General features: G+C 40.8%; 2 protein-coding genes across 6 annotated transcripts; one reads left to right on the top strand and one right to left on the bottom strand.

Annotated features, from left to right (window-relative positions):
* The first annotated feature begins 450 nt into the window (after positions 1–450).
* ints8 (integrator complex subunit 8) lies at positions 451–12,720 on the top strand. 2 transcript variants are annotated; one of them, XM_005452829.4, is made up of 28 exons: positions 451–608; positions 1,628–1,766; positions 1,858–2,032; positions 2,167–2,310; positions 2,499–2,570; positions 3,070–3,121; positions 3,270–3,449; positions 3,545–3,652; positions 3,786–3,938; positions 4,071–4,171; positions 5,564–5,705; positions 5,897–5,967; positions 6,125–6,300; positions 6,391–6,521; positions 7,070–7,180; positions 7,299–7,503; positions 7,894–8,015; positions 8,636–8,820; positions 8,925–8,958; positions 9,053–9,112; positions 9,232–9,293; positions 10,069–10,187; positions 10,433–10,536; positions 10,647–10,697; positions 11,079–11,152; positions 11,235–11,299; positions 11,398–11,441; positions 12,486–12,720. In XM_005452829.4, the coding sequence occupies exons 2-28, from the start codon at positions 1,634–1,636 to the stop codon at positions 12,600–12,602; spliced, it is 2,991 nt and encodes a 996-aa protein (XP_005452886.1). In that variant the 5' UTR covers positions 451–608; positions 1,628–1,633; the 3' UTR covers positions 12,603–12,720. The 2 variants fall into 2 exon arrangements, with proteins under 2 accessions (XP_005452886.1, XP_025758165.1); XM_025902380.1 differs by lacking the exon at positions 451–608 and having other exon boundaries at positions 1,634–1,766; positions 2,170–2,310; positions 12,486–12,602.
* On the bottom strand, positions 12,626–21,209 carry LOC102075526 (G1/S-specific cyclin-E3). 4 transcript variants are annotated; one of them, XM_019351010.2, is made up of 12 exons: positions 21,016–21,209; positions 19,456–19,484; positions 19,316–19,364; positions 19,177–19,209; positions 18,961–19,073; positions 18,065–18,206; positions 16,159–16,305; positions 15,605–15,700; positions 15,386–15,520; positions 15,119–15,230; positions 14,801–14,958; positions 12,626–13,494 (listed from the first exon to the last, which is right to left on the bottom strand). In XM_019351010.2, exons 2-12 carry the CDS (start codon positions 19,482–19,484, stop codon positions 13,366–13,368), a joined length of 1,143 nt encoding a protein of 380 aa, XP_019206555.1. In that variant the 5' UTR covers positions 21,016–21,209; the 3' UTR covers positions 12,626–13,365. The 4 variants fall into 4 exon arrangements, with proteins under 4 accessions (XP_019206555.1, XP_005452889.1, XP_019206552.1 ...); XM_005452832.4 differs by lacking the exon at positions 21,016–21,209 and adding an exon at positions 20,869–21,005 and having other exon boundaries at positions 18,068–18,206; XM_019351007.2 differs by lacking the exon at positions 21,016–21,209 and adding an exon at positions 20,869–21,005.
* Between the last annotated feature and the right edge of the window lie 211 nt (positions 21,210–21,420).

Consider the following 21,420-nt stretch of genomic DNA (forward strand, 5'->3'; position numbering starts at 1 on the left):
GTCATTAACTGGCAAAATTGCAGTAAGCATAATGCTGCATTCATGGTCTATCGGTAGAATGGAAAACGACGATTAAGCTCATTCTGCTTTATTTTGTGCTCTTGCTCGCTTTTTATTTCACATTTATCTAAGGTTACCATAAGGTTAGCTATGGTTAACGTCTTACGCAATCGCATAGTTGCACTCTAAACTGCCTAAATGAGCAAATTTTCGCGTTATGTGTTTATAGTTTGGTTTACAAGTGAAAGTAAATCCCGACAAACATTTTAAATGATCGAGTTAAGTTTATAGTATAGGTGTTATTTTTCTTTTCTATTTCTAAATTCACTGTCAGACGTTTTAACGTCCGTGGAAATAACTCGTCCGACCCTAAAGTTTCATACGAATTTAACCAATGGGACCTGAACGCGGCATAAGTATGCGCAATCATGGCGCATTTTTGTGTCTCCTTGGCGACGAAGCGGAACCGGAATTACGAAGGAGATATGGCGCAGGGCACAATGAATTATGAGAGAATCAGTTAGTGTAGCTGGTCCAGCTCCTAATTTTGACATTTTGGTGCACATTTTGCCCTCCTGTCTTCTGAACGATCACTGTGCCCCGTTAAGGTAAGACAGTTGGTCCCTGCATGCGCGGGACAACCGCCAAAATCTAGATGGCTAGCCGAAATATTAGCCAAAAGACTCCTGGCTCCAAACATAACACAGAATAGGAAGGTGGAGTGCGTTTGGTTTGTTTACAGTGGCAGCCCGAAACATCATCTGTAAGCGTACATTCTTGTAGTTTCAATAGGTAAATTTGATGTCCCCGCCTAGTTAGGACGCCCCGTGAAAATGATTAAAGCTCTCTAAACAACTACTGAAAATTTTAGTGTTAGCTGCTCTGACAGGTGAAGCTATCTAACCCTATTACAGAAGTAAATATCTAATAATAGCTACAATTATTTTGAAACTATAAATATTTATGTTCACAAAATATGAAATTTTATATATATTTACCATCTCCAAGATTTTTAACGACTGAAAGTAACATTACATGATTGTAAATATGCTTAATTTCAAAGAGTGAACGTAATTACAGAGTTTTTATTTAAGTATCAAAGGTTTAATGTACATGAAAAGGCCCTAACTGTCCAATATTACAAATACAGTCATGTGGAAAAGAAAGAAAAACTAAGTACAACATATGATTCAGTAGTGTTTGGAAGCTTTAGCAGCAATAACTTGAAGCCATGTTTTTTTTTTTATTACTTTCTGGTGTGTTTGAGATCTTTGCCTGGTTCTGGTTGGTTTAAAGCTAAGAGAACAAATGATCATTTCATTTTTCCTGACAAAAATCCCCAAGAGAAGGTAGTACTGTTAACCTTACAGTCACCTGTTTATACACCAGTTCTCCTTAAGATGAGTGAACTAATCTAGTGTATAAATATAATAGAAATAAAAATAAATACATGATGTGGTTTTTACTGACAAAGAACTTACATTAAAAACCCCAAACACTTTATATTTAAACTTAAGATCCATTCTAAATAAAGCTGATGTTCATATCTGCACTTTGTGCTACATTTTTTGTATGAAAAGTGCTTTATAAATAAAGATTGATTGATTGATTGATATCTGCCCATTAGACGAGGATGAGTGCAGAAGCAGCAGACCGTGTGGCCGCTGTGACCAGCAGTCGGCCTGGCACGCCTCTTCAGACTTCCTGGTTTGAGTTTCTCCTCGACGACAGCCTGCTGGAGAAACACCTGCAGAAATCAAACCCAGGTTTGTTCAGCCTTACTCGTGAGTCCATTGTTTATTTTTAATGACATCTCATGGACTTGTAAAGGCTTGTTAATAACTGTTCTTTCTGCAGACCCAGCACCAGTGCAGCTCATCATCCAGTTCCTGGAGCAGGCGTCGAAGCCGTCGGTGAATGAGCAGAATCAGGTCCAGCCTCCAGCCGACAACCGTCGGAACCGCACATTGAAGCTGCTTGCACTGAAAGTAGCTGCTCACATGAAGTGGGATCTTGAGGTGCTTGAGAAAGGGTGAGTCAGAGTGTTTTAGATGGACATCTTCCATTATCAGAGTTTCTTTACGAAAAAGCCAAGTGGAATATGTCTCAGCTTGTAATTTAACAAATATTCCTAGTATGCAATTATCTAATATGCTTCCTGCTCAGCAGATTGACCATTCCTGTGTTAAACATGCTGCTGAATGAACTCCTGTGTGTGAGCAAAGTGCCGCCAGGGGTGAAACATGTGGACCTGGACCTCTCTACTCTTCCTCCCACCACCGCCATGGCTGTCATCATCTACAACCGCTGGTGAGTGCGACGGCTCTGTCTGAAAGCAGCTGTCATGACCTCAGTGGTAAACTCGTAAAATGGACTGTTTATTTATGTTTGTATCCAAGTCTTAAACTGTAAATGTAGATTAAAAGTGGATGGATGAATAGAGATTGTGACAGAGAATTAACCTTTCATTTGTCTCATTTATATTTTGTTTGTTAAAGGGCCATCAGGACAATTGTGCTGAGCAGCTTTCCAGAGAAACAAACCAAACCTGGACCCCACCAAATAAACATGCAAGTCCTTCTCCTTCCTCTTCCTCCCTTTTATCACTTATTGCATCCACGCTTACATGTTTTTCTTTTCAAATTTGTGTTATGCTATGTTCCCACCTGCCTACCACTCTGCTCCTGTGCTGGAGTTTTAGCCCCTCAAAGACTTTTAGAAGCACACCTGATACTGTTTCAGTTTTAAATCTCTGGGATTGTGTTTTTGTGTGGCCAGCCAGACATTCAGATTTCTGAAAACAATGTAACATTGTTCTACCCACATTCATTTGCTGATTGGCTTTAATTAGTCACAAAATATTAATCTAAAATTCTCATTGAGACAGATCCCTCTCATCTTATTTTAAAATGAAAACATTTTTTGTGTAAATATACACAATAAATAAAAAATGTACTTGTGCTCATCTAATTCTTTGTAAAAAATACCAACATCCAGGCTTAATTTTGCAAATTTAGTGAAAAATAAATCATGTATTCCACTGAATGCTTCTGTTGTGCCCTGATTTAGGTTGAATATTGTACAGCAGGAGAAAGAAATGACTGAAAACATCCTCACTGTGGTGAGTAAGCACCTTTTTATGATCCAAACATACTCTGTAAGTGCATAAAACTATACCTTATTAATGATATTATTAGACATGTCATTTAAATTTCAGATAAACTAACAGCAGAAGTAGATACTATTTTTAAAATGTTTTATTCCTTCAGCTAAAGGAGCAGGCGGCCGATTCCATCAGCGTGCTGGAAGGAGCTGTGAGACTGAAGAAAGACTTCTATGTTCACACCATGAGGACTCTGGACCTGCTGGCCGCAGACACTGCTGCCAACGGAGAGACAGAGTCTTCGACCGCAGGGCTTCGCATCAGCGCCGATGAGCTGCACTGCCAGGTTGGCCGAGTGCACAGCGCTGTCTTTGTAGAACTCTAATCCTTCTGGAAAAAAGTGAATTTTTCTTTATAGTAATAGAAGGATTTGTGTTTCAGGTGCATTATGATTTAGGAGGCATTTTCTTCCACCAAGGCTGCACAGACCTGCCAATCTATGAGAAGGCTCGGGATCACTTCAGACAGACAAAGGAACTTTTAAAGAAGGTAACCATATTTTATCAACACAGTATGATTTAACTTTCTCAGGAGAGCCACAAGATGTAACTTTTCTCACAAGAAGCTGCTGACATGGAGCTTTAGTAATGGTTCAGTTTACCCTTTTCTCTACGCCTTTTAGCTAGACTCAACTGTTCATGTTCACCTGGATGAAAAGCGCCTGGCTGGATACTGGAACGCCTGTAGAGCTTTGACTGGAGACTGTGACCCCTCTGACCCCCAGACGACACCCTACGACCAGATTAACAGCCTGATCCGGGCTCACAACTACCCGGTCAGAGCAAACACATTAGAGAGCTTTAAGTACTGCATTCTTATGAGTGTTGTGTTGCTTAGGCAGAAGTAGGTTGACATCACAAATAGAGGGCAAAAACTGGTTTGTAAGCTCCACTTTAATTCTCTGCAGGCCGTCATCGAAGCCTTCATCAAAGACAACATATCGCGCAGTTTGCCAAACCACTTCAGACGGTCTGTTCTCCGGGAGTTCTTGTATAAAGTCCAACAAGGGTGAGGAAACAGCAAAATCAAACCTCTCTGCACGCACTGCAGCTAACACAGACTTCAGACTTCTGTCACTGAACCACAGTGTTGTTATGGTCTGTTCTTTCACTCATTCTACTTGTGGAAATACAGTTTCTGCAGTCTTTGTGGACCACTTTGCAAACCACAACTTTTCACCTTTATGCCAACAGCTGGAATCTGTTATATGCCATTAAATAGTCAATAGTTTTATAAAAAAGTCTTGTAAAAGCATTTTGTGCATTCATATTTTTTTTTTTTTTTTTTGTCTGTCCCATTTGGTTCTTAAGCCGTCAGAATTGTTGTCTGAAGACCAACAAGGATACCAAATGGATTTATTTTGCCAAATGGATCATCATGGCATTGCCGTATTGGTCCATTTGATCAAACTTTGTTGTTATTATTTATTTTATTTTCAGTTGTTACAGATGGGACAGACATGACTGGGGGATAGGAAAGGGAGAAAGAAAGAGAGGAAGGAAAAGAAAAACAGAAGGGAAAAGGGACAGTGAGAAAGGGCACTTACAAAGACAAAGAGAAAGGAAAAAAAAAAAAAATCTCCTGGATCACCTGTTGAGAGAAAAAGAAGAGAAGACAAGCAAAAAAAACCAAACAAAAACAAAGCAACATACTAAACACAACACCATCACGTTAATCTAGCTGAGTGTGAACAGCAGTAAATACTAAATATTGAAAGTTGTTGTGCAGCACGCAGGACAGACAGCGCACAATGTGCTTTGAAGTAGCAGCTAAGAATGGTGTAGTTTATGTCTACGAACAGTGAACACCCGTGTGCACACCTGTGTGGATCAACGCGCTTGTATACAAAAGGTTTCCCCATGTAACGGTCTGCTAGAGGGTGTGGAGGCCCATAGCCCCGTCTCTCAGGGCATGAAGCAGGCATGAAGGAGATCCAGGCTCCAGACATCGTGAGGACCCAGAGTGCGAGAGCCCAAGGAGTACCACCGGAGGGGCATCCGTGCCACCTTCCTGGGAAGGGCTGAGGAGATCCCCAGACGAGGGGGTCACCCAGTAGCCACGGAGCAGAAGCCAGAGGGGGCTGCACCGGCGTGCCCGCCGGCTCTGCCGGCAGCCAGCTGTGCCAGAGTGAACCGAGTTGCAGGGCCCGAGGGCCCCCTTTGCCCCGGAAGAGGCCTGACCGAGCGACAGGCACCGGGCCCCGCCAAGTAGCCACCGGGAGTGAGCTGGTGCATACCTGAGCGCCCAGCCCCGGACACCAAGAACCACCAATGCACCAACCCCTGAGGGCATCAGCTGGAATCTGTTATATGCCATTAAATAGTCAATAGTTTTATAAAAAAGTCTTGTAAAAGCATTTTGTGCATTCATATTTTTGTATAACACCCCATCTCCCTGCAGGGAATCGGGCCTAGATGAGGTGTGTCACAAACTCTGTGTCTGCAACGGCGTCCGCGACGCTCTGGAAGGAGAGATCCTCAGCGTGCGTTTTCAGCAGCTGCTCCTTAAGCCTAGCAAAGAAGTGGTGGACTTCATTTTAGAGGTAACTCAGTAAATTGTCTTAAATAATTAATTATAGGGTCAAGGGGATCCTGTGTACCCACGAGGGACATTAAAAGATGTGACCTGTGGTTTTTACTTCAGTATTATATTAAGAACAGTTTTTTTTTTTTCATGTAGTAAAAGTTGTTTAAAGCCACTGCAGATTAGAGTCAGACTTTGTTTGTCCTGCAGGTGTGCACACGCTCGCTGGAAAAAGACCGTCCATCTGAGGCGTCCAGAAGAAACATGGCTAATTTCCTGAAGTGAGTCCGAGTCACTGTTTACCATGCATTGGACAATTGTATAGGTTATCAAGGGTCTGCTACAGAGATGATGTCGGGCAACAATACATTATTCAAATTCTTTACTTGATGATGATGATGAAGACTTTGTCTTCCTTCTAAACCTCTTATGGTGCAGGACTCTGTGTGAAAGCTTGGAGGACCTGTCTCTGGTGTTTGTGGTGTCATCACATAAGCTCTTCATGGAGCTGCTGAAGGAGGAAGAGAGGAAGGTCCTGGTGGAGCAGATGAGGAAGAGGTCGGCCACAATCAACCTCAGTGCCAAACCTCTGCCTTCCTTCTACGACATTCCAGGTACGTGGCCGAGACTTCTGCTACATAACACTGCCGCTTCTCCACATGAAAACCATGAGACATATTGAGGTTTGGTTCACTTCTTCACAGCTTCAGCTAGTGTGAACATTGGCCAGCTGGAGCAGCAGCTCATCCTTTCACTGGAGCCGCGCAGGATCAGACAGATCCTCATTGAACTCCACGGCCTGGCTGAACGACCTTTCTGGAGGGTCAACAGCAAGGTCAGAGACATGAGCTCAACATGAATGCATTTAAGATATCTTGGATTGTGCTTGACTACAGTTTCTCACATATATATATATATATATATATATATACACACACACACACACACACACACACACACACACACACACACACACACAACCCCGTTCAGCTATCTTAGTGAGGACCCTCATTGACATAATGGTTTCCCTAGCCCCTTACCCTAACCCTAACCATTAAAAATGAATGCCTAACCCTAACCCTTACCCTAAACCTAACCATAACCTAATTGTAACCCTGACACTAAAACCCCATTTTGAGCCTCAAAAATGCCTTTAAATGCCTTCAAAAATGTGAGGACCGGGTTGTGTGTCCTCACAAGTGACTGCTGGTTCTCACAAGTATAGTAGAATGCAGATTTCGGTCCTCACAAAGATAGCTAGACAGGAACACACACACACACACACACACACACATTTGGAATAATTTTCAATCCGTACTTCTAACACATGAAACCAACCAAGATGATCTGAATTAACCTACCACTTCCTGTTTGTGTGAACAGTGGGAGGTTCCTCCAGACTACATTAATGTGATCCTCGGCATTAAAGACAACCTGACGAAGGACCTGGTTTATATCCTCATGGCCAAAGGACTCCACTGCATTTCAATAAAGGTCTGAGCCATTATCAACGCTCAGTGGGGCATAAATGTTAATTTAATAATTAAACGTTGTTATCCAAGCATAGAGCATCACTTTTAACTGCTTAATACATGGAGCATGTTTTCCTCAGGACTTCGCCCACGCACGGCAGCTTTTCTCAGCCTGTCTGGAGCTCGTCACAGAGTTTTCCCCGAAGCTGAGGCAGGTGATGCTGAACGAGATCCTGCTGATGGAGGTCCGCGCACACGAGACGATGGCGGCCGAGGGGAGCAAGGAGCGGCCGCCCCCTGACTTGGTCAGCAGAGTCAGAGGTTACCTGGAGATGAGGATTCATGGTGAGTGAACAGCAGCGAGTGGAGTCACTCCAGTGTCAGCGTCTTCGGGTTAAGTCTGTGATGGGAGAAAATCATTGTGGATCAGGCTTCATACACTACTATAAAATCAATTTCTAGGGCCCCAGTAAACAAATGTACTAAACTAATGTCACTTACAAGAATTTATAAGTTACAGATCTGGTCTTGCAGCTAGAAACATTTGTAAAGAAAAAAAGACACTATTAGGATACTTCTGCAAGAGTAGCATGTGTCTCACTGTAAAAATAGACGCACGTCTGCTATCCATAAAAACTTCAGTTACTGATAAAGCAGGATAAACAGCTTCTAGGCCTTGTTATATAGCACCAATTCTGGAGGTGCAGTGAATGATTTCCTGGTCTTTGTCTCCAGATCTGCCTCTACGTCAGGTGGTGGGAGAGGAGTGTGTCGCCTTCATGCTGAACTGGAGGGAGAACGACTACCTGACTCTGCAGGTGTCACCGTCTCTGGTCATGAACAACCCGTACATCAAGGTAACACGTCTGTGTGTTTCTTTTCTTTTACACTTTCATTAAATTTTATAACTTTCTAGCAATTTCCAATGATGCTATTTTTGAGATTCACCGATATGAAATTATAGCAAAGTTATCGACACAGTATCTGACAGTCTGTAAGGTTTTGGCTTCCTCCAGCTATCACAGATTTACCTCACCTCTAATTAAATCCCGGCTGAGGCAGCTGAGACACTCTCCTGCAACTCATGAGTCACAGCTCTATAAGAAAACTAAAAATCTTGATTATGATGAACTTGATAATGATTGATAATGAAGTAATTAATAAATACCATGCAGTTGGTGTAAATACATTTAAGAATAAATTGTGGTACAAGATCCACTTAAATTTTTTCCACCTAGACACGCATGAAAATTGTGTCTAATTGTATCTAATTGTATTCTCTGAGGATTCATTTGGTTATAATTAGATACTGTGGGATTTCCAATAAATTACAATGCGATATCTCGAGAACAAGGCAATGTAGGATTTTGAAACCGATACCATAGGTGTGTCTACGAGGAGGCTAAGGGGTAGCCCTAGCGGTCGCCAGCATTTTTGCGTTTTTCTTTATTAAATTTGTCCTGTTTTGTCCCGATAGCTTGGCCAACTCCTCGCATCCACGTGTAAGGAGCTTCCAGGTCCTAAAGAAAGTCGGCGCACCGCCAAGGAGCTCTGGGATGTGGTGGTTCAGATCTGCAGCATCTCCATCCAGCACAAGAGGAACAGCGACGGTCGAATTGGCCTCATTAAACAGAGAGAGTCCTCCATGGGCATCCTGCACCGGTATGACGTCATTTTAGGATTTCACAGGATTTAGAAACATTACAACGTGTCTGAGATTCATGTAGCGTCACACTCATTCTGTTTTCCTAATGTGACTCCTCCAGGAGCAAATTCATCACTTTCATCAAGAAGATTAGAGTAAGTATCACCACATACCAACTTAAACACACTGTGGGAGTATAAAATGTTTAAATTAGCTCTTTACCTCCTGATTTTTGTCTTATTCTTACAGGAGCCGCTGGTGCTGACGACTCTGATCTCACTGTTTGTGAGACTCCACAGTATAGTGAGGGTATGACTCTGAATTCATAAATAGAACACAGTAAAATGGAAAAATTGGGGGATTTCAGTGCTGCTGTAGTTTCTGTCTGCATCTTCAGCCCCTTGTTTTTTCTCCTTCTTCTTCTTTAGGATGACATTGTAAATGAAGTTACTGCAGAGCATCTCTCCATCTGGCCATCTTCTCTTCCAAAGTAGGAACAACTTTTCTATTTTACCTCATCTGTTTGTTTTAGCTGCACCAACTGTTTCTGCTACACTACACTGGTCGGGTTTAGTTACAGGACCGACACACAAGGATCTCTTTTCCTGTCCTCAACTCCTACAAGCTGAGAGAAATCTTTTGAAGCTTGTTTCAACTACTGAAAAAATAAGAAATAAGAATTTGACAACCATAACTCAAAATTCTGAGTCAGCACTTTGAAATTTTGAGTTGAGTGAATATCTGTGGTTTGGACTAGTTTCACTCCTGCACCCCTGCTTGTACATTGTCATTTTACTCTTTATTCATCGTGTTGATGCCTCTTCACACTAACAGCTTATAAGCAGAAGTTACTTTTCTTGTGAAAAAGTTACAGGAAGTACACTGCATGAAAAGCTGTCAGGTTACCTGCAGTTACAGATCTATTTATTACGTTCTTAGTTTAGAGTCTACTAGAGCAGCTTTGCATCACTCACAGTTCAGAATAATCCTTATTTGACTTGTACTGATGCTCCTCAGTTCATCCTCTGTGTGAACCAAGCTTCTTTAGTTCCTTTGTCGTTAAGCCAACTTTCTTCTGATTGGCTAGCCTTCACAAACAGTTTGATATTAGGGGATATCGGCTCTGTCTGACATCATAAACAATCAAAAGCAGCTGCACTATGACTGTAACTGTTAATATGAGAGGACATGAGGAAAATCATCCCCTTTAACAGCATGTACACAGCACGAACAACTCAAAATGTTCCGATCTGTGTGTTGAGCAGCATACAGGCGGTGGATGTGGAAGCTGTGGCTGTGACAGTCAAGGAGTTGGTTTCCTATGCTCTCACTCTAAACCCCAATAACCAATCATGGCTCATCACACAAGCCGACATCTACTTTGGTAAGAACAATCACCACATCTCATCAAATCGGAGAACTTTCTTCACTGAATCAGTGAAAAGTTGTTATTCCTTCCACAAAGGCTGACGTTTTTCTACCAATGTACTTAAGTTTGGACAGAAAGGAAAAATAAGATTGAAGTGACTTTAAAAATTTCACAGCAATTACGAAACATTCCTTTAAGGAAGTATTTTCAGACACAGCCACCCACAGCTTGAATAACAGCTTTCGTTTCTCCCTTTGTAGTGACCAATCAGTACTCTGCAGCTCTGAACCTTTACCTGCAGGCTGGAGCTGTGTGCTCGGACTTCTTCACCAAAGCCGTCCCCCCCGACATCTACACTGACCAGGTAAAACACAGAGACTATACCAGAGTGCACTCCATAGTGAGCCTCTGCAGTTTCAGAGATATGAGAGCCGACTGACTCGCCTGACAGTGACACACCTGTTTTTATTTTAGGTTCTGAAGAGGATGATTAAATGCTGTTCAATGCTGAACTGCCACACACAGGTCAGAGGTCAAACTGCCTATTTGAGAAAGTGAACTAACGTTAGCTGCTGAGGAATTAATGAACATATTTTGTTTTGCTGTTTTCCCCAGTATAATTTCATGAATAAAAGCTAGAAAGCTCCTCGTTCCTTCTTTGAACATTTAGCAGAACAAAATCGATGTAACAGTACATTATTGACAGACTGATGAGGAAAAAAACAAACAAACATCAGCTTTATTTGCTGATGAGTCAATAAGGCAAATATCAGCCAATACCAATGTTTACCTCATTATTCCATGCGCCTCTGCTAAAGTATAAAGCTGACTGTAAGTGTCTCAGTGCTGACTGGTCTTACAGATGTAGTGAGTTGGAAGTAATGTGACATCTCTGATTCTCGTCAGGTTGCTGTTCTGTGCCAGTTCCTGAGAGAAGTCGACTACATGACGGCATTCAAAGCGCTTCAGGAGCAGAACAGGTACGGCCCTGCAGGACATGTTACTCATTACATTACCCACAGAGCCATTCTTAATGACAGCCAGTATCTTCTCACATTACAGTCACGACGCCATGGACTCATTCTACGACTACATCTGGGACGTCACCATCCTGGAGTATCTCACACGTATCCTTCATGTAACAATGGTCACTGTTGGCTAAAACTTCTCTTTAAGGAATACATTCTCTCCGGTGTCTGTTTGGCTTCCTTATTTTTTTGCTCAGATATTCACCACAAACGAGGCGAGACTGAGAAGAGACAAATAGCGGTAAGTCTTTGTAACCCTACAGCTTATACCACAGGAAGCTGTGACCTGAAAAGCATCTCATACGTATAGATTTATGACTAATCTGTGATACAATAAGATCATAGAAGAATAATGCAGGAAGAGACCGGCAACAAAGTGACAGCCAGATAACGCGCGACTTGTAGCAAAGACAGGCCGACAAACTAAAAGGCAAAACCTGTTTACCATCTGCTGAGGGAATTGTTGAACTACAGCCTGATCAGAGCATCATAGTGGAAAAAAAAAAGTAGACATTGAGTTTCGTTATCAAATGCACTCCAGCAAGATGTCAGCATCTCTTACAGGCATTTCTAAAAACTCATGTTTAGAATATTCGTTGCTATAAAATAAATAAAGCAGCTTGTCAATGACCACCCATATAAGCAGACTGGTTAATACCTAATAAAAATGCTTGTGAGGCATAAAAGGGTCATATTTAATCTGATGTGCGTTGTGAAACAAGAGTTACTGAGGAATGTTGAGCTTAAAGTCAGAGTTCAACTCTTTACCTGCTCAGATCTCCATGGTAACTGAATGTGCCACCTAGTCTGTAGCAGATTATATTCAGAGTTATGGTTTTAAAATCAGTTGGAAGCATCAACGTCACAGTATACAAGTGAAATATAATTATCTGCAGTTAAAGCAGTGCAACTCAGTCACATCCTCGGTCGCTTGCATTCAGCTGGTGAAGGGTGTACACATGTTTTTAGAGTCCTAATCTGCTGCCAAGTCTGTTTCACACTGCTGGAATTGCAGCCAAATGAAACACGGATTAGAAAGTTGATCTGCAACTTTTCAAGGAGGTTCATCAATTAATATTCAAATTTAATTTTACTTTAATAAACTAAAGTGATTTCCATGTGCTTTTATTAGGCTGTGGGAGAGACACTTGAACATTTAGGTGTATGGACTGCAATAATGAATTTATATAAAATGTGTTTGGAAGTGTAGAACCTGTATGATTTTGTATATTTCAATAAGAATTCTCATAACAAATGTAACAGATGTCGTCTCCCAACCCTTTAGATAAAAGCGATTGGACAGACGGAGCTGAACACCAGTAATCCAGAGGAAGTGCTGCAGCTGGCTGCGCAGAAGAGGAAGAAGAGATTCCTGCAGGCGATGGCCAAACTGTACTTTTAGTAAACACACGAACCACTGTCACATTTCACAGGGTGGGGATGAAGATTTTATTTTGTGGTACATGTACATGGTAATTTGTATTCTTTTCATCTTTTGCAATAAACTTATAAAAGCAAAATGCCCAGAGTTAATCACATCAGGATAAAAGCAAAGCAAAAAATGAACCGGGTGCGATGGACCTGGTTCAGTTAATGCTTCGTTTGGTGTTTTTAAAAGTTCACACTGGTACAGCATTCATTTTACTATACTTTTTGGCTGCTGGACAGCAGCACACAACATTTCATTAAAAAAAACAAAAAAAAAAACAAAAAACAACAACACACCACACACCCCCCACAGTTTTCAAGAAATTCACCTTCAGGTTACAAACTTTTGAACTTTGCATTTTTCTGAAATAAAACCTTAAAAGCCAAAAATGAGGGAAAACAAAAAACAAACAAAACCAAAACAAAAGTGGCTAGAAGAAGAGTGGCCTTCAAATATCAGTTAACAGTTTAGATCTCCTACATTGTCTTCTAATGGATAGAATACATCAAGAACTACTATTTGTGGTGAGGGGAAGATGCGGGGGTGGGGGTGACAACTATTCAACTCTAAACTAACAATAACTATTCTCACACTATGGCATACTAAGACTAAGGACGTAATTTATTTTGATTCAACATTCAACTCTGTCAGATCAGTCTGAGTTGGACATTTGCAGCCATCTCTGCAGGATATCTGAGGAAAGTTTCAGAACCGCAATCAGCACCTTCAGACTCCGTTAAACTTCGTCTTCTGAAGATGTAAGTCCTTGCCCAGGCACGTAGATCCTCTCTCTGTACGAGGTGGCATCGACCGGTTCCATATCTTTTTTAGGAGACTTGCCTTTTATTGCCTTGTGAGCAACATCCTAAAAATTAACGGAAGCAATTTATCGACACCGTAAGGGTAACAACTTTGAATTCAAGTCTCATTCATTTTTGGTCCTTTTTTTATTTTTATTTTTTTTATTTTTTTTTAAATTAAAAGGTAACATTTCATTTTAAACAGAAAAAATACGCCAAGGAAGGGGGGGGGGGACCTTTAGAGTTTTATTCCCTCCTGAAAAATAGGACTTCAACAAATGAGCAGTTTCACATGTATCAGCTGAGAAAAATAAATTGTTTAAATGTTCACTTTATACCAAAAGGAAATATATTTTCTTAAAATCAAACAAATGTTTTTACGTGACATTGTGCATTCACGGTTTCATTCTGCAATACAGAAACAGTCCAGGGTTCGGTTTTTTTTTTTTTTTTGTGGCTAACGTCAAAAGCTCTGCCATCTCCCCCAATGAAGTTTAAGAATGAAACGGCAAAGGAGTGAAGACATCATTCAATAACTAAAAGGCTGCAGAATTATGGGTTCATACTAGCACAGTACTGCAAACGAGTCTGATCCATTTGAATTCACGTCCACAGAAGTGGGCAACCAAATAGAATGATAGGCATAACTACTCACAGATTCAAGTCAACCTCATCATTTCAAATTCCTCAGCATTGGCAGAGGTATGGCGTCTCATACCACTGCGCTTAGCTTTGAATTTGCATTCTTGTTCCTGGGACAGTTGTGAAAAACTGACAGCGTGTCAAACAAGAAGGCAAAGCAGTATGAATGTCATACTGCAGATCAAAGTTTCCGAAATACTCAGACAAGCCCACCTGGCATCAAACACGTCATGATCAAAGTAACTTAAAATAAAGCTTCTTCCTGATTCTGATGCTCAATTTCAACTTCAGTAGGTCCTCTTGACCATGTCTTTCTGCCATGTAATTGACCAATTGTACAATGTTGACAAGCAGTCGAGCAGATGTACCTACTGAAGTGGTCAGCTAATATAGATCATGTGTCAGAAGAGGAGTTATCCAGTGCTAGTCATTTAAAAAATAAATAAATAAATAAATAAATAAATAGTGAATATAGGGTAATTATCTTCTGGAAGGCAATTTCCATCTCTCAGTATGCCAGATGCAACACAGGTTGCCGCCATCACAAACTGCATTAAACCAGCTTCTTACAGATGGAAGCTCATTTTCCTGACTGCTACTAGAAAATGCAGTTATTTTCCTGACTGCATTTTCTAGTCTGACTTTAACCTTAAATTATAAGGAAGATTATCTCAAATTTATACCACAGTATTAGAGAAGAGAAAAAAAAAAAAAAAAAATTACACTAACCAAAATGGACATGTAGTCCAAGTTTGCCTGGATGTTGTGTTGGTCTTCTTTTCTTACTGTGGGAAACACTTTCCGTGTGACTGTGCCAAAGTCTTCTAGTGCATCCATAAAGGGGGCCAACCAGTCAACACATGACTGGAGGAGTTCTCTGGGCATACCTAAACAGAGAAACCCAACATACAGACTGAATAACCTGACATGTTCAAGATTTGAGCCTTCTCATTTTAAACATCAACTTCGTTCTTCCTGTGTGTCAGGTGTAACACGTTTTTCCCACTTTTTTTTTTTTTTTTTTTTTTTAAAGTCTCCAACTCTTACGTGCAACTTTTTCAACCAGTTCCTGGTCCACGAAATAACACAGGACTGAGGCAGCCAATCCGTGATAAGGCATGTCCATCGAGTTCACGTCAAGGATGCACAGATCTAAAAGCTTAAACAAAAACACCTTGAGCAACTACAGACTCCCCACTACATACAACCACATACAAGGTTAGCAAGGATATTTCACTTCTCTCTCAATACAGTCTTATTTGTAGATGTATTATAGAACAGTTGACTTAAATATAAGTGAACTCAAACACCTACATTTGTACTTCTCATGAAAGTATCTTTTGGAAACGGCTGCTCAAGCAGGTTTGAGTTTTCTTTCCTGAAGATCACCTGCAGGAAGAACTTCAGCCAGGACAAAGCCGTTTCAGGACGAGTGTACCAGCGCAATGTCTGCAGAGCGTACAAAAGCATATTGATTTATAAAATGTACAATGGAACAGGTGCATATGATGAATAGTGAGTTAAAAGTATTACCCTCAAAATGACCAACTCCATATGACGGAATTCTTCTACATGGTAGATCCCATGAGCCACACGTGACAGATGCAAGATCTTTAAAGGTTTAGATTCCTATAAAATAAATAAAACACCTTTAATCAACCAGGGGTTAAAGTGGGCAGGAATACCTTTCTAGTAACTTTAAATCAATCCAGTTAGTAGTTTCATACAAAGTCAAGCAAGTCAAATTTCGATCCTACATTTGAAATTTTTAATCTGATGTTACCCTTTCCTTTCACTCTGCTGTATTTGACAGCAGGCTATGGCTAATGGGTGGAAAGAAGCCACAGAAGTATGAAGAATGCAGTCAAGGCGCAGTAAAGCCGAATTACAACAGCAGTTCAGGTCTGCCACGCACAAAGCAAGAGAGTCACCACTGGTTCCCACTTAAATGCAAGTGACACTTTAACCCCTGTTCGCAACATCAAGAAACCCACAGTGCAAATAAAAACATTGGAATAAGTAATAAGAATTTGTATTTTATATTTGACACAAAGCCAAAAAAGGAAAGTACTAAACAGTAATTTTACCTCCATCTTTGATGCTATAAGAAGACATGTGAGCACAGTGAGCTGCAGCACACCCAACTTAAGGTTTTTCTCAATCAACAGAAAACGGTCAAAGTAGTCCTGTGCCAGGTAGAACGTCTCTCTGTGAACAGCGTAGGCCTCACACACCTGCAGGAACAGTCATGAAAGTCCTGTTAATGTGTCATTTAGATGAGACCGCTAATCTACAGGGAGTGCAGAATTATTAGGCAAATGAGTATTTCGTCCACATCATCCTCTTCATGCATGTTGTCTTACTCCAAGCTGTATAGGCTCGAAAGCCTACTACCAATTAAGCATATTAGGTGATGTGCATCTCTGTAATGAGAAGGGGTGTGGTCTAATGACATCAACACCCTATATCAGGTGTGCATAATTATTAGGCAACTTCCTTTCCTTTGGCAAAATGGGTCAAAAGAAGGACTTGACAAGCTCAGAAAAGTCAAAAATAGTGAGATATCTTGCAGAGGGATGCAGCAGTCTTAAAATTGCAAAGCTTCTGAAGCGTGATCATCGAACAATCAAGCGGTTCATTCAAAATAGTCAACAGGGTCGCAAGAAGCGTGTGGAAAAACCAAGGCGCAAAATAACTGCCCATGAACTGAGAAAAGTCAAGCGTGCAGCTGCCAAGATGCCACTTGCCACCAGTTTGGCCATATTTCAGAGCTGCAACATCACTGGAGTGCCCAAAAGCACAAGGTGTGCAATACTCAGAGACATGGCCAAGGTAAGAAAGGCTGAAAGACGACCACCACTGAACAAGACACACAAGCTGAAACGTCAAGACTGGGCCAAGAAATATCTCAAGACTGATTTTTCTAAGGTTTTATGGACTGATGAAATGAGAGTGAGTCTTGATGGGCCAGATGGATGGGCCCGTGGCTGGACTGGTAAAGGGCAGAGAGCTCCAGTCCGACTCAGATGCCAGCAAGATGGAGGTGGAGTACTGGTTTGGGCTGGTATCATCAAAGATGAGCTTGTGGGGCCTTTTCGGGTTGAGGATGGAGTCAAGCTCAACTCCCAGTCCTACTGCCAGTTTCTGGAAGACACCTTCTTCAAGCAGTGGTACAGGAAGAAGTCTGTATCCTTCAAGAAAAACATGATTTTCATGCAGGACAATGCTCCATCACTCGCGTCCAAGTACTCCACAGCGTGGCTGGCAAGAAAGGGTATAAAAGAAGAAAAACTAATGACATGGCCTCCTTGTTCACCTGATCTGAACCCCATTGAGAACCTGTGGTCCATCATCAAATGTGAGATTTACAAGGAGGGAAAACAGTACACCTCTCTGAACAGTGTCTGGGAGGCTGTGGTTGCTGCTGCACGCAATGTTGATGGTGAACCGATCAAAACACTGACAGAATCCATGGATGGCAGGCTTTTGAGTGTCCTTGCAAAGAAAGGTGGCTATATTGGTCGCTGATTTGTTTTTGTTTTGTTTTTGAATGTCAGAAATGTATATTTGTGAATGTGGAGATGTTATATTGGTTTCACTGGTAAAAATAAATAATTGAAATGGGTATATATTTGTGTTTTGTTAAGTTGCCTAATAATTATGCACAGTAATAGTCACCTGCACACACAGATATCCCCCTAAAATAGCTAAAACTAAAAACAAACTAAAAACTACTTCCAAAAACATTCAGCTTTGATATTAATGAGTTTTTTGGGTTCATTGAGAACATGGTTGTTGTTCAATAATAAAATTATTCCTCAAAAATACAACTTGCCTAATAATTCTGCACTCCCTGTACAAATTCTAATTTGGACTGAGTTGCACTACTCACGACTGTATTCCAAGTAAATCATTTTTAGCTACAAACACTAAAAATAACATTCAATGCCGTTTTGATTTTACTGAAAATGCAAATTTCAAAACAACAACGACAACCTCCATTAACCAGTAGAGGACGATCGATCTCATTCTGGGTGTTAACACGGGTTGCTTCTCCACGAAGCTCACGCTGCTGCGGCTGATGTTCCTCGGCGTGCCGATCATCCTTACCCACTCCTCATCGGAAGACTCACATCTGTAATATACAGTCAATTAAAGCTACAGCAGTAAGTGAAGAGAAAATGTGTAAATACTTTAAAGGTTAAAGGGGGGGAAAAAAAGGGAAAAAAAAAAAAAAAAAAAAAAAAGCATAAACTTGATGCGAGACTTTGCCGCTTTTGAAGCTCTTTAATGTTACCAAGCACTATCGCATGTAGTAGTCAAGCAGCAACCTCTGGAGGCTGCCAATGCTACCCATCAGCCCACTAGCAGATACACCTAAGGTATCTATTTGAAAATCCTATGCCAACACCTTGTTCTAGTTATCGCATTCACAAACTGCCCGCCTGGCAGGGTGATGACTAGCAATGGGAATAGAGTATCCATCAAGTTCCCAGTAGTCCAAGTCCATGGAATTTTCCAATTACCATCCCTAGTGACCAAAGCACACCATATAGCTGAGGGGTAATAAAACTGAAATTTTGTTAAAATGTTATTTTTACAGAATTTAAAAAAACCCAAAAACAAACAAACAAAAACACCAAAATCATCTTTACAGCATAGTTTTATCAACTTGATAATGGAGCTAGCTTTGATTGGTGTGCTTAGACAGGCACTTTAAGCTGCCCGTCCTCTGCCAACAACTCATCACAGTACACTGGTTTTAATGGAATTATCTGAATAATAAAGTTTCCATGGATTATTTTGTCATGTTTGAAAATAACTAATCAGTCTAACAGAAAAGCATCAACAGCAGAAGATGTCAGCATAGGAAAAAAAAAGGAAATTACCCAAGGTAAGGGTGCAGGGAGAACAGCCGGCCCGAGGCAAGTAAGGAAACAGCTGCTGGCTGGGCTGCATCCTGGAGAGGTGACTTCGGAGTGATCGTAATGAGCTTTGTGAGCTGAAATTAAAAAAGAAAATCCACTCACATTTATCTGTCCAGACAAAACATGCACATCAACGATCTGCCGTTTGTTGACTCGTACTTCAAGAAGGTGACATACCCTATGATATAGTGTGTTCTCCCTTTTTCTGTACTGCAGGATTAAAAAACAAAGTCATAAACTGTACAGAAGTGGCTGTAGAGAACCGTTTTATGCTACTTAAAGTCACAACCATGCTCTCAAATGATTTGTCTCTTACTTTTCGTCCCAGCCACGAAGTCTCCCTCTCTCTTCTCTTTAGGCGACGACTGCAAAGACAGCAAACTGAACTCAGTACAGTCCAATCACACCATGACCTCACAATACAATAATAACGCAAATCCTCAAAAGTAGTCATACCGTCGTGTCATGGATTCTTCCAGTGACATCTGGAGAAGAGATGAAATAATGTCAGTGTCAATGGCAAACAAAGGACGTTGACCTTCAGAAATAAAATGGCAGATGTTATCCACAAGAGGCTGCACCTGCCTTACACTACAGAACAGTGCTTTTATTCTTTGATACAAGTTAAATACATATATCATGGACCATACTCCAGCAGGCTCCAGACTTGCAGCTAAAAGGTTGTTTCATTTTTGACCACAGAATGTTGCACAAAGAAAACATCCAGAAATGTACTGTCATGCAGCAATGGAAAGCCTCAGCAGTAACATTGTATCTATATTAGAGCACTGTTTAAAAGCCTCGAGCCACCCCTTTCTTTGCATTATGCTTCCAATGCAATAGTTCGAGGCTTTTACTTGGAAACTGGGAGTTTCTCATTTTCCTTCTAGTGCCTGACCATTTTCAGTGGAATGTCTGTTAAACCACAACTTCCCATGCAGCAAGTGGAGGACAAATAAAGTGGCAGGCCTAAATAAAACGAGCAGCAAAAACCTGACGGATGCAGCTTTACCTTTAGCTGATCCATAGCGTTAACATCAGTGGCAACAGTGCATCTACAGCGATCTGTAAAACATGGCTTGGGGCTGAATTTCAGACTTTGGTGTTTGGGATCTTGGCAAAATTGAAAGAATCAGATTTTTATCCACCGTGCAATATCATCTGCAAGGCGTCTGAGTCGATTGACTTTTCAGCATGACAGTGATTGGAAACATCTTGATAGAGAAGAGAACAAAAAGCAGCTGGCATCCAAAGAAGCGCTTTGAATGTTCTTCAAGAAGCCTGGAGAACTATCCCTGAAGACTACTTGAAGAAATTAAAGGAAAACTTGCCCAAGACAATTCAGGCTGTCTTGAAGAATGAAGACTTCCAAGTATTAACTTTCAAATTGGCCAGAAGTGTTTTCCTTTTGCATACACTGCATTTCCATGCATATTTGCAAAACGTTGTTAAAAAAATATAAAGCTTAAGAGTTTTACACAGGATAATTGACCAGGTGCTTTGAATTGAACCCTAAACCACGCTCTACCCCGTGTTCAGGTGTTAATTTATCGGTTGTGCTTCATGACATTAATTCAATCAGTGTGCACTTCATCGAAAACTGCCATTTAAAATTCAAGGATGCAAACTTTGCTCACTTGTTTTTAAATGTCACTCAACCAAAGTGAGCTTTGTGGGTCGAAAAGCAAGGATGAGAATAGCCTAATCGACTTGCTTCAAGTTAAATAAAAATAACAATAACGAGTTACTTTAAGTATGTTCTTTGGTTCCACCGCGTCGTGCGAAGGCTACAGAAACGAGTGAGCGGTGTAAATGAACCGCAGAGAGCGGAACTACTTTTATCCTTTGTAGTCACAGCTGCAAACTTACCGTCGTCTCCGCACTTGCCTCTGATGCCATTGAGCGTACATTTACGACACGTGCATATTGCGCATGCCTATAAATACTCCCAATCCGAGCCATCATGTTTTTTAATTAAAACATTTAAAACAAAGTTGACTACTTGCAACTATTTACCTTACATTTAAATTCACACTGCTTTAGCGTCAAACGCCTAACCACTGGAAGTAGAATAAACTACTGAATAAAATAATAAAATAAAATATATAAAGCATTACGATAGAAGTGAGAAATTTTCTCCATTATAGTTAAACACAGTTCAGACTTTACTATTTCAGATAAACGTGAAAGAAACCCAGCATCAAACTGTTCTCTTTTTTCTTTTCTGTCAGTTAAATGTATGTATGGCGGTGGGTGGAGCTACATATCAGAACAGCCAATAGGAGAAAGAGTTGAGTTGAGCGCGTGCTCCTGTAGCGGGACGTAAACATTTTTTTTCCCTTCAAAACTTTATTAACGCCACAGCATTAAGTATATGGTAAGTAAAAGTCAACTAAAATGGGCCAACTGAGTCAGAAAACA

This window comes from Oreochromis niloticus, linkage group LG22, assembly GCF_001858045.2.
Source record: "Oreochromis niloticus isolate F11D_XX linkage group LG22, O_niloticus_UMD_NMBU, whole genome shotgun sequence".
Taxonomy (NCBI): Eukaryota; Metazoa; Chordata; class Actinopteri; order Cichliformes; family Cichlidae; genus Oreochromis; species Oreochromis niloticus.

Bases quoted from the DNA above. Each gene is read 5' to 3' on its own strand.
- ints8 (XM_005452829.4), top strand. From the start codon at position 1,634: ATGAGTGCAGAAGCAGCAGACCGTGTGGCCGCTGTGACCAGCAGTCGG. The intron at 2,033-2,166 runs GTGAGTCAGAGT...CTTCCTGCTCAG, and splicing joins CTTGAGGTGCTTGAGAAAGG to CAGATTGACCATTCCTGTGT. The intron at 5,706-5,896 runs GTAACTCAGTAA...TTTGTCCTGCAG, and splicing joins TGGTGGACTTCATTTTAGAG to GTGTGCACACGCTCGCTGGA.
- LOC102075526 (XM_019351007.2), bottom strand. From the start codon at position 20,964: ATGATGGCTCGGATTGGGAGTATTTATAGGCATGCGCAATATGCACGT. The intron at 19,210-19,315 runs GTAAGAGACAAA...TTAATCCTGCAG, and splicing joins CTTCGTGGCTGGGACGAAAA to TACAGAAAAAGGGAGAACAC. The intron at 15,521-15,604 runs GTAATACTTTTA...TACGCTCTGCAG, and splicing joins TGGAGTTGGTCATTTTGAGG to ACATTGCGCTGGTACACTCG.